Source organism: Macaca mulatta, chromosome 11 (genome assembly GCF_049350105.2).
Source record: "Macaca mulatta isolate MMU2019108-1 chromosome 11, T2T-MMU8v2.0, whole genome shotgun sequence".
Classification (NCBI taxonomy): domain Eukaryota; kingdom Metazoa; phylum Chordata; class Mammalia; order Primates; family Cercopithecidae; genus Macaca; species Macaca mulatta.
This window is the reverse complement of record NC_133416.1, coordinates 116,066,577-116,084,944: the sequence shown is the minus strand read 5'-3', so window position 1 is coordinate 116,084,944 and position 18,368 is coordinate 116,066,577. Positions and strand designations below refer to the sequence as shown.

General features: G+C 45.3%; 1 protein-coding gene and 1 non-coding gene across 6 annotated transcripts in view; both read left to right on the top strand.

Moving 5' to 3' along the window:
* Positions 1-18,368, top strand: part of SVOP (SV2 related protein) — a 101,301-nt gene that overhangs the window by 68,173 nt on the left and 14,760 nt on the right. For all 5 annotated transcript variants that reach the window (XM_077952674.1, XM_077952673.1, XM_015152697.3 and 2 more), the window contains 5 exon segments: positions 391-454; positions 2,266-2,391; positions 4,220-4,348; positions 5,838-5,911; positions 9,531-9,607. In XM_077952674.1, the coding sequence (XP_077808800.1) occupies positions 391-454; positions 2,266-2,391; positions 4,220-4,348; positions 5,838-5,911; positions 9,531-9,607 (470 nt within the window).
* LOC114671139 (U6 spliceosomal RNA) lies at positions 17,256-17,362 on the top strand. The gene has a single exon (XR_003721035.1). It is a non-coding gene; the product is annotated as a U6 spliceosomal RNA (small nuclear RNA).

The window sequence follows — 18,368 nt, the reverse complement described above, 5'->3', positions numbered from 1 at the left end:
GAGTAGTGGTGCATGGCTGTAGTCTTAGCTGCGCTGGAGGCTGAGGCAGGAGGATCACTTAAGCCCAGGAGTTCAAGGTTGTGCAGTGAGCTATGATTGCACTTCAGCCAGGGTGACAGAGTGAGACACCAACTCATAAATAAATAAATAAATACAATAAAATAAAAATGCAGATGTCAGGGCCTTATCCCTGGGAGTTTGTTTCTGAAGGTCTGGGGAGGGAGGGAGCTAGAGATCTGTATATTTAACCATCATCATCTCAGGAAATTCTGATGTAAGTGGTTCACTGACCACCCTTGGAGGAATGTTGGCAGGAAATTCAGAAAACGGTAGCCATTTGCCCACCCAGTTCTGATCTTAACTCTTTTTCTGTCCCTTTTACATTTCCAGGGTGACGCTGTATGCTGAGTTCCTTCCCATGAAAGCCAGAGCTAAATGTATTTTGCTGATTGAGGTAAGGAGGAGAGCAGCCTGGGTCTCTAGAGCGTGTGGATTCCGGCAGGAGGTTCTCAGATGTCTTGAGCCACAGGCCAAGGAAAAGGGAGTTTAAGAAAAAAATATTACAGACTCAATATGTAAAGTTGTAAAAGGATCAGTTACATCATTTCTGACATGCCAGTTTTGCAATATGGACAAATTCTTCAATTGACAAGAACATTCAATCTATCATCCCTCAAAAAAAAAATGTCAGCAAGGGTATGGAAGAGTATGTTTTCTTGAACTGTAAATAGCTTGTATCTGAGAGCTGGTATGGCTAATGTGTGGCATTAGTAGACCAAACTCCGGCCCACACCCATATCGTCACCCACCACTTGTCTTTTTGGTCAAGAATTTCCATTCTTGACCATTTCTGTGGCCTATAGACTGCCTTAAAACTTTCGTGGTCCAGCTAGTTCCTCTCAAGTTTTTCTTCCAGGGTCCCGTGACCCATTTTCTAACCATGATCTGAAAGATCTCAGAGAAAATACAATGGCTCCATGACTCCCTGCCTCATGCAGCTGCCCAGTGGCCCCCTCCACACAGTGGCAGAATGGTTTATTTGCCCATGCTGGACATTGATTCCAACAGTGATGCCAATGAACCCACTCTGATGTCCCCAATCACTATAACCACACTGACAATTTTAATTGCATTGATCCCACAGCCCAACATCCTGACTACATCTGCTTCTTACCAATTAGGGTGATGCTCCACTGATCCACACTGATGTGGAAGAATCCGTTGTTTAAATATTGAAATGCATCTGGGACTTTGGGAGGCCGAGGCAGGAGGATCACTTGAGGCCAGGAGTTTGAGGCTGTAGTGAGGTGTGATCACATCACTGCACTCCAGCCTGAGTGGTAGAGCAAGACCCCATCTATTTAAAAAATAATAATAATAATAAAAATAAATAATAAAAAAAAAAGGCCAGGCACGGTGGCTCATGCCCATAATCCCAGTACTTTGGGAGGTCAAGGCATTTGGATCACCTGAGATCAGGGGTTTGCAACCAGCCTGGCCAACATTGTGAAACCCCATCTCTACTAAAAAATACAAAAAATTAGTCAGGTGTGGTGGTGGACTGTAATACCAGCTAGTCAGGAGGCTGAGGCAGGATAATTGCTTGAACCCAGGAGGCGGAGGTTGCAGTGAGCTGAGATCGTGCCATTGCACTCCAGCCTAGGCAACAGAGCAAGACTCTGCCAAAAAAAAAAAAAAAAAAAGAAGAGGAAGAGGAAGAGAGAAGAAGTAGGAGGAGGAGGAGGAGGAGGAGGAGGAGAAGGAGTAGGAGGAGAAGGAGGAGGAGGAGGAGAAGAGGAGGAGGAGGAGGAGGAGTGGAAGAAAAAGAAACACATCTAGACCAGCTGATCTTGAGCCTGGGAGGTTGAGGCTACAGTGAGCCATGATTGGGACACTGTACTCCAGCCTGAGCGACAGAGCAAGACAGAGAGAGAGAGAGAGAGAGAGAGAACACCAATGTGTTCACTACCAATTTGATATCACGTAATATTGGTCATATTGATCTCCTTAACCAGAGCTGCCACATTGCCCAGCTCCAGCGGGTGACATGCAAATATTATACAGTGTAGATGGTACCCTCGTAAGCTGGGCAACATGGCAGCCCTGGCTCAACCATACAGACCACAGGGAAAGGGTGACTATTCTAACCTTGCTGACTCCAATAACCCCTTACCCATAGAGATACCCTTGTCCACAGTGCCCCCATAATTCCTCACTGTGAGGACCATGCTTCCCCCACCACTAACCCTGATTCTCCCGTGCCAGGTTTTCTGGGCCATTGGGACAGTGTTCGAGGTCGTCCTGGCTGTGTTCGTGATGCCCAGCCTGGGCTGGCGTTGGCTGCTCATCCTCTCGGCTGTCCCGCTCCTCCTCTTTGCCGTGCTGTGTTTCGTAGGTATCCTTTAAGAGATTTCAGCTTTTGCTACCTGACACCTTACAGTCCACTCTATTTTGGTGGGGAGGGGATGGAGAAGGATACCAAAGCCACCTTTTAAGATTATTTTTTTAAATCAGAAAATGAGACAAGGGAGCTATGGCCTGGGGTAGCCCCAGTATGGAGTGTTAGATTTCCTCCAGACAGACACTTCTGAGATGTTTTCTGGGGAGATAACTGGGGATTGGAGGATACATTGGCCCCATCATTGCAAAATCTACACTTAAAGTGATTATATTGCACTAATTGAGACTCTTAAGTTGCAAGCGACAGAAACCCAATTCAAACTGGCTTGAGTAAAAGAGAGGAATAAATACGTTTCAGAGGATTAAATCGGACTTCAGGCGTGGCTGCTCCGGGAGTTTAAATGATCTCTTCATCTCAGCTCTGCATAAACCACACCCTCTGCTGAGATCTTGCCACATACTCATCATTTCATGGGCACATGCATGAAACACTTTACAGCCAGTAGGTACTAAAATAAGCCTAGAGATGGGTAGTTCTCATGTATGGTAACTACTACAAAAATTTCTGGTAATGACAATAAGTATTAATAATTATTAAGCTTAACTGTGTGGCAGGCTTTGTGCTCCATGCAATATCACATTTATTCCTCCCAATAATCACAGGACTATAATGAATCCCTGTATTAGTCAGGATGATACCAGCTGCTGAAACAAATGAAGCCCACAATTTCAGTAACATAGCACGATAGGAGCTTCTCTCTCTCTAACACAATAGTTCAGAATGACTTTTCTGGTTGGCAAGTGGAATTCTGGGCCCAGTTTTTGTCCAGCTGGTGGCTCTGCTATCCTCTAGGGCTTTGAAGTCTTCTACATACACTCAATAGACTTGCAAAAGGCAAGTGGAGACTGCACAGTCACTTCTTGAATACCTTGGCTGGGAATAGTCAGCTCATATGCCATTGGTGAATGCAAGTCACATGGTCCCACCTAGATGCAAGGGGAGCTGGGAAATGTAGTCCCTGTCTGGGCAGCCACATCTAAGGACAACTTTGCACTATGAAAAAGGAAACAGAATGTTGGTGGGCATTTGCATTCTCTGCTATATCCTCTTTTTATTGATGAGAAAACTGAAGCCCAGAGGGGCTGACTTGTTAAAGGGCCTACAGCAAATAGACAAAAAAACTCTAAACTAGATCTTCTAACTCTTAGTCTTTTCTCCAGTATACCTGCTGTTTCAAACAGCTGTCGCTCCATTTTTACAGAAATGTATGTATCTAGTCATTTGGGGTTGGGACTTCCATTGTTCTAAAAATCTTTCTGATTTCTTTCTTTCTCTTGAACTGAGTTTGCAAGATGATGCTGAATATAGGTGAGGTACAATTCCTTGAGAGATGGGGGTGAGATTTCTGACAGTGATCTTAATTTAATTCAGCCCTCGCCTGGAACTCTGAAAGCAGCCCCAAATAATAGTAATAGCAACCGTGACAATAATAATAGCTGCATTAACCTATACCAGGCACTGCGCTAGGCCCCTTGCCTGGATTATCCTGTTTAATCCTCTCAAGAGCCCTAAGAGGTAGGATCTCTTATCATTCACATTTAATGGAGGAGGAAATGAAAGCACAGAGAAGTCAAGTAATTGTACAGGGTCACACAACCAACGTAATAAATGGCAGGGCCAGGATTTGAAGTCAGGTCTCTGGCTTCAGAGCCCCCACCCTTAAAGATCCCACACACAAGTAAGAGTGTGTGGCTAGAAGTGAGTGCTCTGTTCCACCCTAATCAGCCACACGTGGGTCTCCTGTCTCCCCCATCCCAGTGGCTGCCGGAAAGTGCAAGGTATGATGTACTGTCAGGGAACCAGGAAAAGGCAATCGCCACCTTAAAGAGGATAGCGACAGAAAATGGAGCTCCCATGCCGCTGGGGAAACTCATCATCTCCAGACAGGTCAGTGCCTGGACTAATAGACTGCAATGTGCGTGTCGGGGTGCATTCAGGGGAGTGTGTGCATATGGAGTAGGGCATGCATGCATGGACACACGTGGGTGTGTGTACCCAAGGTGGGGTGTGTGCATGCACATGGAGCAGATGAGGGCCCAGTAGACAGACCCACAAGGGTAATTTGGCAATTCCAATCTGTATTTTCACTGCCAAGTTCTAAAAATGCTTCCTGGAGAATTTCACCAGTGATTAGAGAAATGTAACATCTGCTAATGGATCCTGTAACTACTGCTGCTTTGGTTTCGCCTTTCAGCACAGATGAAGTCTGACTAGCAAATGAGATTGACTGGCAAAAGCTGTGCAATAAAACCACGTTAGGAAGGAGTGTGCTTAGATCTAGGGGATCAAACTGCACCCTGTGTAGATGTTCTTAATGGATGGTGCCTCACTCCACCGGTAACACCATCAGGGAATCCACCACGGTGAAACTTCACGAGCGCCTATTGTATGTAGGCACCAGCATTGCACACACGGGGAGAAAAGATTCGGATTTAAGGCTGCAGTCCTTGCCTTCAAGAACCATCCAAGCAGATTGGAGAAACATGACAAATACCTTAAGCAGACATCAGATCCTATAAAGAAATTGCCTTTTAAAATAAATTTATATTTCTGATTCTTTTTATATTATGCAAGAAGAACTGAATGGCCTTTCACCAGGTTGGAAGGAGGTGTTTGGTCTGACAACATAGAGGCCAGGGGACCTGCCCCATATCTACAGGGGGCGGAGCAGGAGGGATTCCTCAAGAGGTGCAGAAGCGCATTTGGTTGCCTTTGGGGAGAGATTCCTTCCATGGATGAGAGAAAGCCAGGCTGGTCTCGAACCCCTGGTGTCATATGATCAACCTGCCCTGGCCTCCCAAAGTGCTGGGATTATGGGCACGAACCACCATACCTGGCCATAGCATATATTTTTTAAAGAACACTATAAAGCAAAGATTTGATGAATTTGTAAATTATGTAAAATCGGCCAATCGGTCATTTAGCTAATCAATCTTTTGGTAAATTGGCCTTTGGTGAATTCGTTTCTCAGCACATTAACTGTTGCCACCTAGACCTAGAACTGGGGAAGGCGCATGTGTGTGTGTGAAAGGGCTGGACATGCTTTGGACTGGTTTTCTGCTCCCTGGGTTCATGGGTCTGTGCTGAGGTCTGAGGGGCCAGGAAGGAGGGATCTGCTTCCCAAGTCCCGGTTTCCAGGTTGGAGGGCATGAGGTCCGTCCTGTGTGGATCATGCCCCTGGACACGGTTGGGTTCTGGCTGGAGGGGCTGGGAGGCTGCATCCTGTAGATTTGAGACCTGGGTTATCAGAGCTCCAGTGTCCTACTTACCAGAAACCTCCCTCCCAGCCTGGGTGTGCACTAGTCTCAGGCCACCAGCCCATCTCTCATGCACCTGTAGGGGAGAGAATAAACACTATGTCCTTGTTTTGAAACAGGAAGACCGAGGCAAAATGAGGGACCTTTTCACGCCCCATTTTAGATGGACAACTTTGTTGCTGTGGTTTATATGGTAAGAGCTGTTTGTTGACCACTTTGACCCCTTTCCGCTCCCTGTGCCCTGTTTTGGGTTTTGTTTTAATGCAATGGACAGAGAGCACTTTGATTTCAGGCAACATTTGCAAATTTCAGTAGTTTGAACATCATCCTCCTGATTCCCGTCGTATCCGGGTTATCGTCTGTACATACTATTATTTCCTTAATCTTTTTCTTTAACTTGATGCTTTTAGTCAAGTATCTTTTAAAAAGAAACTTTATAACTCGATTTTATTGTATTTTTTATTTTTGAGACAGAGTCTCCTCACTCCAATGCTCAGGCTGGTGTGCAGTGGTGCAATCCTAGCTTACTGCAGCCTTGAACTCCTGAACTGAAGCAATCCTCCCTCCTCAGCCTCCCCAAATTCTGGGATTACAGGTGTAAGCCACTGAACAAGGCTATAACTCTACTTTAAAAGAAAACACCTTAATTGCAAGTCACAGATAGAAGGCACTCTTAAAGAGAAATACCAGAAAAAGTAACTAGACCGATGGTTTGCAGAGGCAATGAGCCTCTGTATTTAAGAGATAAAACGGCTGGCTGGGCACGGTGGCTCATGCCCGTAATCCCAACACTTTGGTAAGGCTGAGGTGGGAAGATCTCTTGAGGCCAGGAGTTTGAGACCAGCTTGGGCAACGTGGTAAAACCCTGTCTCTACAAAAAATGTTTAAGTTAGCTGGGTGTGGAGGTATGCACCTGTGGTCCCAGCTACTCAGGAGGCTGCGGTGGGAGGATCACTTTACCCCAGGAGGTCGAGGCTGCAATGAGCTGTGATCATGCCACTATACTCCAGCCTAGGCAAGAGACTGAGATCCTGTCTCAAAACAAAAACAAAAAAGAGACGGGAAAGGGGAGGTGTTAAGGACTCATTAGCATGTAAGTGAGACTGGGATATAATTTAAAATGATTGAAAGAATTGAAAGTAAACTTAAAAGGGAATTTTTCTTTCACCATACGATTGAGTATTTCTGCTATGTGGGCCGGTGTGGTGGCTCATGCCTGTAATCCCAGCACTGTGGGAGGCTGAGGCATGTGGATCACCTGAGGTCAGGAGTTCAAGACCAGCCTGACCAACATGGCATAACCCTATCTCTACTAAAATACAAAAATTAGCCAGGCGTGGTGGTGGGCACCGTAGTCCCAGCTACTTGGGAGGCTGAGGGATGAGAACCACTTGAACCTGAGAGAAGCTGCAGTGAGCCGACATTGCACCACTGCACTCCAGCCTGGGCAACAGAGCGAGACTCTGTCTCAAAAATACGTGTGTGTGTATGTGTGTGCGTGTCTGTGTGTGTTCGTGTGTGTGTGCGCGTGTGTGTCTGTGTACATGTGTGTATGTGCATGTGTGTGTGTATGTGTATGTGTGTATGTGTGCATGTGTGTGTCTGTGTGTGTGTTTGTGTGCGTGTGTGTGCGTGTGTGTGTCTGTGGGTGTCTGTGTGTCTGTGTGTGTCTGTGTCTGTGTGTCTGTGTGTGTGTGTCTGCGTGTGTGTCTGCTTGTGTTTGTGTGTCTGTGTGTGTTTGTAGTGTGTGTCTGTGTGTGTGCATGTGTGTATGTGTCTGTGTGCGTGTGTGTATGTGTGTGTATGTGTGCGTGTGTGTGTATATGTATGTGTCTGTGTGTGTTTGTGTGTATGTGTCTGTGTGTGTGTGCGTGTATGTATATGTGTGTGTCTGTGTGTGTATGTGTCTGTGTGTGTGTGTGTGTATGTGTATGTGTGCGTGTGTGTATGTGTGTATGTATGTGTGTGTGTCTTGTGTGTCTGTGTTTATGTGTGTGTCTTGTGTGTCTGTGTTTGTGTGTGTGTATGTGTGTATATGTGTGTGTGTGTCTTTGTGTGTGTGTGTGTGTGTGTGTATTTATACTATGTCAGTGTCTTCACTGTAGCCCATATTGCCCCTTGGGTACCGCAGGGGTGGCATGTGGCACATATTTTGGGAACCACTGATTTGGTCAACAAGGGCATTCTTTTAAGGTCCTGTTGGACCTTTTCTTAAATAACACCCGTGGAAGGGCGCTGGAACCGGAAGGTGTGGGTTGGGGGTAGTATTTGGAGAGTGTAATCACCTTAAACTCCACAGTGAATTGGAGCTGCAGTCATCTTTCAAGTCTCTTTGCACCAATTCATGTACACAGCATTAACAGTGAACAAACTTGGCCTAAGGCTTTAATGTTCTTTTTTAACCAGTTCTCATTTTTCCGTTCACCATTTAGCAAAGGTGCTAATTAACGGGGAAGTGTCCTCGAGGTGGTCAATTACAGGGAAGAGGAGAAAAAAGCTTTGATAATATACAGAACAGCCTCTAGCTCTGCCCCGAATTCCTGAGAGCCCAATCAACTCAGTGAGCCTGCAGAATTTTTTTAAAGGATGGTGGGGGTCAGAGCTGAGAATACCCACCTTTGAGCACATGTAATTTGGTTGGGCCAACGCTCCTTGAATACTGAAGCAATTAATTAGAGACTAATTTTAGTGCATTATGAAAGTCACTAAATTTGCTTGCACACATTGTAACCTAAGGAAATGCATCACTGGCTTCTGATTATGACTGAGTTTTCATTATAACTATTCTACTGGAAGAGAATATTCCAGTCTTGCAAACTTGAGTATTCTAGTTCCTGGGACAGCCAGGAGTTAATAAATGGTGTCATTCTGCTCTGAAATTCAAAAATCACATGTCCAAGTTGACACACTTAACCCAGAGCCCTAAAAGATGGTAATGGGACTGTTTTCTTCCAGAGGTGGGTCCCATTTTCCCCCTATTGCCGGTTGGGTAGACAGTCTTGGAGGTGTTGTGTCTCTGGTATAGTATAGTTCTGTTGCCAGAAAGGTGTCCCACTTCAGATCCCAAGAGAGGGTTTTTGTATTTCGTGCAAGAAATAATTCAAGACCAGTCCATAGAGTAATGTGAAAGCAAGTTTATTAAGAAAGTAAAGGAATAAAAGAACGACTACTCCATAGGCAGAGCAGCCCCCAGGGCTCCTGGTTGCCCATTTTTATGGTTATTTCTTGATGATATACTAAACAAGAGGTGGGTTATTCATGCCTTCCCTTTTTAGACCATATAGGGTAACTTCCTGAGGTTGCCATGGCATTTGTAAACTGTCATGGCGCTGGTGGGAGTGTAGCAGTGAGGACGACCAGAGGTCACTCCGATCACCATCTTGGTTTTGGTGGGTTCACAGCTGGCTGCTTTACTGCAACCTGCTTTATCAGCAAGGTCTGTATGATCTGTATCTTGGCTGACTCCTATCTTATCCTGTGACTTAGAATGCCCAGCCATCTGGGAATGCAGCCCAGTAGGTCTCAGCCTTCATTTACCCAACCCCTATTCAAGATGGAGGTGCTCTGGTTCAAACGCCTCTGACAGTTCTTGGCCTTTCAGAGGACACAGGATCACTTCCCTTTGATCATATCATGATGCTTTTTTACCTGCCATCTTCTTGCTCCAGGTCCCCAGTGAAGTCCCCAAAATCCCAGTGCTGCTCAAAGACTGGTTCCTGCTGCTGTAGACGTTGGCCCTTCCCAAGGGGGTAGGGAAAGGGGACTTGCATTCCTCTGATCATTTCTTTACCGTTCTTGCTTTCTCCTGGCAGGTTTTCCAATGCATTCTCTTACTACGGGTTAGTTCTACTCACCACAGAACTCTTCCAGGCAGGAGATGTCTGCAGCAGTGAGTATCTTGGTTGTCTTTGCCAGCTAACTACTCCCACACCCTCGGCACATACACGGTCGTGCACACACTCCCACTCCAGGCTCTGCCCTTAAGGGACTTGGCCTTCTACTACTTCTGTGGTTTCCAAGACACTCTGTAGAAACCTGGACAGTTATCGCAATGGAGCGAACCTTAGCGGAGCCACATCTACGTCAGGGTTTGGGCTCTGAAGTTCGCACTGTTAAAAGATAAACCAAGGCACATTAAAGAAAAACGGAGGCAATTTTGAAGAGTTTGAGCAGACGGCGATTCATGAATCAGTAGAAAAGAGCTGAAGAAAACAGAAACAGGGAACAAAAAGCAGATGAGTTGTTTCAAAGTGACTTTCCTTATAGGATTAAAACAGAACAGATTTGCTTGTCCGCCAGCTCAGGTAAACTAGGCCCCTTCACATGGGTTGCTGTGAATCCTCCTTTTTAAAATTATTATTATTTTATTTATGGTTAGTATTATTTTATTTTTTATTTTTGATGGAGTCTCACTCTGTTGCCCAGGCTGGAGTGCAGTGGCTCGATCTCGGCTCACTGCAGCCTCTGCTTCCTGGGTTCAAGCAATCCTCCTGCCTCAGCCCCCCAAGTAGCTGGGATTACAGGTGGCACCACCATGCCTGGCTAATTTTTGTATTTTTTTTTAGCAGAGATGAGGTTTCGCAATGTTGGCCACGCAGGTCTCAAACTCCTGACCTCAGATGATCTGACTGCCTCAGCCTTCCAAAGTGCTGGGATTACAGGTGTGAGCAACTGTGCCTGGCCTATTATTATTATTATTGAGACAGGGTCTCATTCTTTCACCCAGGCTGGAGTGCAGTGGCACAATCATGGCTCACTGCAGCCTCCACCTCCTGGGCTCAAGAGATCCTCATATCTTATCCCCCCAAGTAGCTGGGACTACAGGTGCAAAAAGAAATAGCATGTTAGTTAAATTTATCTATTTATTTATTCATAGAAAAGAGGCTGAAAAGTCGCAGGCCAAGCGCGGTGGCTCATGCCTGTAGTCTCCGCACTTTAGGAGGCCGAGGCAGGCAGATTATCTGAGGCCAGGAGTTCGAGACCAGCCTGGCCAACATGACAAAACCCCGTCTACACTAAAAATACAAAAATTAGCTGGGTGTGGTGGTATGTGTCTGTAATCCCAGCTACTGAGGAGGCTGAGGCAGGAGAATTGCTTGGACTCAGGAGGTGGAGGTTGCAGTGAGCAGAGATCATACCACTGCACTCCAGCCTGGGTGACAGAGTGAGATTCCATTTAAAAAAAAAAAAAAGAAATATGTTTGGGAGTAAAATATTTTGATTTCCTTCAGGGTCTGCTGTCTGTCGAGTGATGTTCTACTAGAGTCAAGTTGGACTTTGGTATCTGATTGCCACGAAGAGTCTGTTTTGTTAGTCTTACGATCTTTGTTTTAATGTTAATGCTGGTCAGTTGTGCCTAAACCCTAAAAGGGAGGGGGTATAAGAAGGAGGTATGTCTGAACCTCCTTCCTATTATGGCCGGAATTCAGCTTTTCAGGTTTCTCTGGGGTCCCCTTGGCCAAGAAGGGATCCGTTCAGCAGATTGGGAGCTTAGGATTTCATTTTTGGTTTGCAGTTGAGTTATTCTTAGCTGATTTCAGTTTGCTCACCTAGGACCCCACAACAGTGGCGCTGTCTCAGACGAATGGCCTCTCAGTTAACTTTTTCTAATAGCATTTCTTTTTCTTTTTTTTTTTTTCGAGACAAGGTCTTGCTTTGTTACCCAGGCTAGAGAGCAGTAGTGTGAACATAGCTCACTGCAGCCTTGACCTCCTGGGCCTAATAGTATTTTTTTTTTTTCTTCTTTTTTTTGAGATGGAGTCTCGCTCTGTCGCCCGGGCTGGAGTGCAGTGGCCGGATCTCAGCTCACTGCAAGCTCCGCCTCCCGGGTTTACGCCATTCTCCTGCCTCAGCCTCCCAAGTAACTGGGATTACAGGCGCCCGCCATCTCGCCCGGCTAGTTTTTTGTATTTTTTAGTAGAGACGGGGTTTCGCTGTGTTCGCCAGGATGGTCTCGATCTCCTGACCTTGTGATCCACCCGTCTTGGCCTCCCAAAGTGCTGGGATTACAGGCTTGAGCCACCGCGCCCGGCCGGGCCTAATAGTATTTTAAGGTGAAAATTTAATGTAGGTTAAAATTATGGCTGGGTATGGTGTCTCACACCCATAATCCTAGTGGTTTGGGAGGCAGAGGCAGGAGGATCACTTGAGGCCAGGAGTTCAAGAACAGCCTGGACAACATGGTAAGACCCTGTTTCTACAAAAAATTTTAAAAATTAGCTGGGTATGGTGGTGTGCGCCTGTAGTCCTAGCTACTAGTTGGGAGGCTGAGGCAGAAGGATTGCCTGAGCCCAGGAGTTCCAGGCTGCAGTGAGCCGTGATTGAGCCTCGGCAATCCAGCCTGGGTGACAGAGTGAGACTCTGTGTGTGAAAAATAAAAATAAATAAATAAAATTTTCATCTCAAATCCCCTAAAGAGCCCTCACGAAGTATAGGACTCAGAGCTTTATGAATGTGATCCTGTGCAATAATTCTAATGTGCACATTAAGTTTGAGGACCAAGTTGGCTCTCCACCATGGCCACATAACAGACTCACCCGGGAAGCTTTTAAACAATTCCCAGACCCGTTTAATCAGGACTTGGGAGGGCAGGTGGAGCCCAAGCATTAGTGAGTTTTAAAAGCTCCCAGGTGATTCTATTGTGCAGCTGGAGGTGGGAACCACTGGACAAAAAGAAACAAACGCAAAGGAAAGTCTATATGCCTTTTCATGCCTGTGCTTTTAAGCCATTCTGACTTTTAAGATAACACTAAATTCTCAGCATTGAACTCAGGTTAGAGGATAAAAGAATCAAGGTCCTGCTTGTGTTCGGGGTTTGCCCAATTATCTTTTATATTAGGCCTCTACAATCATAGCGAATAGTTTTGTTTATTGGTGTAAGGATTGAGTGAGGTAGTGGAGTCCCATCTCGCTGCGGGATTGTGGGAGAGTCTATGTTAAATGTTTGCTGATGTGCTTCGATTGTAGAGTCAATCATAGGGTTTGGTATTGATTGAGCACAGATTGCATCTCCTAAGAGCAGAATGCTTAAGCTAAGCATCCTAGTGCTTAAACTAAGGATTCAGGGGAATGTTGTGAAATGGGGGTTAGCAACCTTTTTCTATAAAAGGTCAGGTAGTAAATATTTTAGGCTTTGCAGGCCACACAGCTCTGTTGTTTGTAGCAGGACAATGGTGGACGGTATGTTGTTAAATTACGTCTAACCTAAAGCTGCCTCCTTGCATATTTTAAGTTCAGTCTAAAGGTTTCTCCATTCATAGTGAACTGTAACCTAACTGATGTGTGAACAGACTGTAGTCTACTCTTGTGCCAATCGCTGATTTCTGCCCCTCAAAAGCAGTCAACTGGCCAGGCATGGTGGCTCATGCCTGTAATCCCAGGACTTTGGGAGCCGAGGTGGGAGGATCACCTGAGGTCAGGAGTTCAAGACCAGCCTCGCCAATATGGCGAAACCCCATCTCTACTAAAAATACAAAAATTACCCGAGCGTGGTGGCACGCGCCTATAATCCCAGCTACTCGGGAAGCTAAGGCAGAATTGCTTGACTGGGGAGGCAGAGGGCGCAGTGAGCTGAGATGGCGCCACTGCACTCCAGCCTGGGCAACAGAGCAAGGTTCTGTCTTAAAAAAAAAAAAAAAAAAAAAAAGCAATCAACTGTTCAAACTCTATTCAAATAAGGCAAACACTGAGCTATAACCAGTCCAGCAGTTTCTGTATCTCACTTCCGTTTTCTGTCACTTTCCTGTTTCTGTCCATAAACCTTTGAACACTTGGCGGCACCAGTCTGTCTCTGACCCTGTTCTGGCTTGGGGGATGCCTGATTCATGATTTACTCTTTGTTCAATTAAACTCTGTTACATTTAATTTATCCAAGGTCTTTCTCTTAAAAATATAAATGAACAAGCATTGCTTGTGTTTCCATGCAAATTTGAATTTTGTGTCATTTTTATGCCTCGTTATTTCTTCTTCTTTTAATTTCTAAAAATCATTTGAAAAAACATTTTTAGCACATAGGTCAGGAAAAACAGGCAAGGGACCAGATTCAGCCAGAGTTTGCTGACCCCTGTTGAAAAGCTCTCTCTTATACCTGGGCATGAAAGTAAAACTGTAGAACAAGCCCACAGCTGGAAATTAGGAGACCTGGGTTCCAGCACCAAGTACCTGTGTCACTTTGGGCAAGTCATTTACTTAGTATGTATTTTCTACATGCCAGGTACTGGTCTATGTGTCAGTGTCCAAGAAAGCCAGAGCTGGACAGAAGTGAAGGAAAATGTCATTTAGTAACAATTGCAATAGGAGAAGATGACCTCAGTATAGAACTGGGCTCCTTTCTGTATACGCAAGTATTCAAAATGGGGATTTATAGCCAGAGAGCAGGGTGGGGGAGTGAGATGGAAAATGGAAAATTACTAAGAGGAAATGTCAAGGATAAGATGGTTTCTGGTTAAACTGACTTGATAGGATTATTGCTGGGCCGGGCTCACACCTGTAATTCCAGCACTTTGGGAGGCAAAAGGGGGAGGATTGCTTATACTCAGAAGTTCGAGACCAGCCTGGGCAACATAGTGAGACCCCATCTGTACAAAATGTAGAAAAAATTAGCATGCCTGTGGTCCCAGCTACTTAGGAGGTTGAGGCAGGCGAGTCTCCTGGGCCCGGGTAAGTCAAAGCTGCAGTGAGCTGTGATCACACCACTGCATTCCAGCCTGGGCAACAGAGCGAGGCCCTGTCTCTAAAATAAATAAACAAATAAATAAATAGGTTTATTGCTAAAGGCAAGTATGGGGAGGAAGCATATCTTTCCTTCTATTCATCCTGGTTTTATGACTGAGGCCTGTATAATGAAAGACAGATTAAGAAAAGCATACGAACGTATTTCATCTAAGTTTGATGTGGCATAGGAGCCTTCATAAGGACATGAAGACCTGGAGAAATGGTTAAGCCTGAGTATTTTTGTGCTAGATTTGATGAACAGTGGAGAGTCGTAGAGAAATATGACAGGATGAAGAGTGTGACCTAGTGGTAACAAACTGGGGGAAGGTCAGCAAGCCCTGTTCAGATTCTTTTCTGTCTGTGTGTCTTTGGAGATAAGGGTGTTCTTCTTCTCTGGGTGTAGGCAGGGCACCTCTCACCTGAAGGTTTTATGATCTGCTTCGAAACAAAGTCATAAAATTGCTGCACATGATGGCTCATGCCTGTAATCCCAGCACTCTGAGAGGTTGAGGCGGGCAGATTTCTTGAACTCAGGAGTTCGAGACCAGCCTGGGCAACATATTGAAACCCTGTCTCTATCAAAACTACAAAAACTGAGCCGAGCATGGTGGCATTCATCTGTGGTCCCAGCTACTTGGGAGGCTGAACTGGAGGATCGCTTGAGCCTGAGAAGCGGAGGTTGCAGTGAGACGAGATTGCACCTCTGCACTCTAGCCTGGGTGACAGAGTGAGACTCTGTCTCAAAAAAAAAAAAAAAGCCAGAAAATCCGTCTGGGTTTTATGACCTGCTTCAGGGGTGAGGGGCAAAGGAAGGTGAGAGGCCCCTTCTCCACATGCTGTTTCTCCAATTATTTTGGATTAAAATATTCAATATGCCAAGGTGCTACATTTGGGGGTTGGCGTGTCCTGAACCCCATCACAGGCCAGGGTGATAAAATATCAAGGGTGGGGGGTGAGGAATTGAATCAAAAATATCGAAGGTGTGCATTTTCGCTAGACTGATTCAGCAGTATCTTGTCAAAACTAGATAGAGTCCGAGGGTGAGGATGAATTTTTTAAGACTCAGAGGAGCCTGACAAAAGTTTGGTTAAAAGGGCGGCGGGGGCAGGGGGAGGGTGCGGGGTTTGGCTGCGCCCGGTGGTTCACACCTGTAATCCCAGCACTTTGGGAGGCCGAGGCAGGTGGACCACTTGAGGTCAGGAGTTTGAGACCAGCCCGGCCCACTTGAGGTCAGGAGTTCGAGACTAGCCTGGCCAAAATGGTAAAACCCATCTCTACTAAAATACAAAAAGTAGCCAGGCTCAGTGGCATGTGCCTGTAATTCCAGCTACTTGGGAGGCCGAGGCAGGAGAACTGCTTCTAGCCAGGAGGCGGAGGTTGCATGAGCCGAGATTGCACCACTGCTCTCCAACCTGGGCGACAGTGTGAGACTCTCTCTCTCAGAAAAAGAGTTTTTATCAGCTGAGCATGGTGGCTCATGCCTTTAATCCCAGCACTTTGGGAGGCCGAGGCAGGTGAATCACTTGAGCTCAGGAGTTCAAGACCGGCCTGGGCAACATGATAAGACTCCATCCCTATAAAAAGTACAAAAAAGTAGCCTGACGAAGTGGCGACGTGTACCTGTGGTCCCAGCTACTCAGGAGGCTACAGTGGGAGGATCACTTGAGCCTGCAGGGGTGGAGGGTTGCAGTGAGTGAAAATTGTGCCGCTGCATAATCCTGCTCCAGCCTGGGCAACAGAGTGAGACCCTCTCTCAAAAAAAAAAAAAAAAAAAAAAAAAGACAGAGAGTCTTTGTCATTAGAATACGTCAGTGAATTCTAACAATAAAAGACAAATATTTCTGTCCTGTGGGCTTATATTTGGGGGGAAGGGGAGACAATGGCATAATGAGAAATTATATAGTATATTACAAGGTGATAGATGAGTTAAAGGAAAAATTCTAAATGAAAGGTAAAATCATGCCTCTCATACAAATACAAAATTAGTACATGACAAAGATTTAAATTAGCTCATTAATTAATAAATGAATCAATTAAGAATTACTAAAAGTCTGAGTTTGACCTACTTGCAAGCTGACTAGTTAGCCTTTCACAGTTCCCACAGGTGCTAGCAGAAGACACAACACTCCCGGGTCAGAGACAAAGGACCATATTACTCATAGCAATTGCAGTAGCCAGGGTATCAGCATTTTCCTACACCAGTTCCTTAAGTCCCCAATCCCCCAGGGTAACATGAAGAGGGGCAGGCAATACCTACAAAAGTATTGAGCTGTGTAACAAGAGAAGAACCTGAGCTTAGGGAACCCCAATCTTTTATACTAGACAGTAAGCATGTCTGTCCTTTGCTCCAGAGAGAGACATTCTATCTTTGAAAACCATAAGCAAACTACTCTTTGTGCCAAAGGGAGACATTCTCTTTCTTCCAAGGCTGTTTGCTAGACAAATATCCTTGAAAATATAGTCCAGAACAAAGGTAATCAGTGCCTCTACTCAAAACATGCAGAAATGTCAGAGACCCAAAGAGAATTGTCTACTGACACCAGTAAGAGGGTACAACTGGTTCAAAGGAGAAGTCAAAGCAAATACATATACAGGCACTCAGAAATGCTGAAATGAATTTACAATTAGAGGCAAAACTGGTCAATATATATAGGGCAGCCAATTGCATCACCACCACGCTCTATTTGCATTTCTATGTATTAATAAAAGAATCATTTACATTACTATCATTTTTCTACAGCATAGCTCAAAGACAATGACAGGTGAAGATAACCTATAAAGGTATAACTACAAGACATTTTTGCCCATTTCAAAGTCTTTCACACACGCTCACTTCAGCAGCACATATACTAAAAGTAGAACAATACAGAGAAAATTAGCAAGGACCCCACACAAGGATTGCATGCAAATTCATGAAGCGTTCCATATTTTTGTGGATTGGATTAAGAAAATATGGTACCTGTACACCATGAAATACTACACAGCCACAAAAAAGAACAAAATCATACCTTTGCAGCAGCATGGAGGCAGCTGGAGGTCATTACCCTAAGCAAATTAACACAAGAACAGAAAACCAAATACGACATGTTCTTACTTTTAAGTGGGAGCTAAACATTGGGCACTCGTGAACATAAAGATGGCAACAAGCCCAGGTGTGGTGGCTCACCAGCAACTGGGAGGCCGAGGAGGGAGGATTGTTTGAGGCCAGGAGTTCGAGACCAACCTGGGCAATATGGCAAATCCCCATCTCTACAAAAAATACAATAATTAGCTGGGCCTGGTGGTGTGTGCCTGTGGTCCCAGCTATTCAGAAGGCTGAGGTGGGAGGATTGGTTGAGCCCAGGAGTTCAAGGCTTCAGTGAGCAGTGATTGTGCCACTGCACTCTAGCCTGGGTGACAAAGTGAGACCCTGTCTGAAAAAAAAAAAAAAAAAAAAAAAGGTCAGGAATGTAGGGCAGAGAAAGGGGCAGTGGTTAGAGTTAAGTTTTAAATTGGATGGCCTCAACGAGAAGGTGAAATTCAAAGAAAGACTTGAAGGAAGTGAGGACATTCATCATGGGGAGGGATAAAGGGCAATCCAGGAAGAGAGAGCAGCCAGTGAGAAGATACTGAGGCAGGTGCATGCCTTACTTGCCAAAGGAACAGCAAGGAGACCAGTGTGCTAGAGTAGAGTGAGTGGAGCAACAGAGGAAGAAGTAGAAGGTGGGATCAAGGATGTGTTGACTGCCAGATAATATAGGGCCTTAGAAATGTTTGAAGGACTTTGGCTTTTACTGTGTGTGTCATGGGAGGTCACTGCAGAGTTTTAAGCAGAGGAATGACAGTGATTTGACTTAGGTTTAAAAAGGACCCCTTTGACTGACGTGTTGGAAATAGACTATGGCTGGGTGGGGTGGTCAGGGGAGAAAGTGATACAAGCATAGAAGCAGATAGACTAG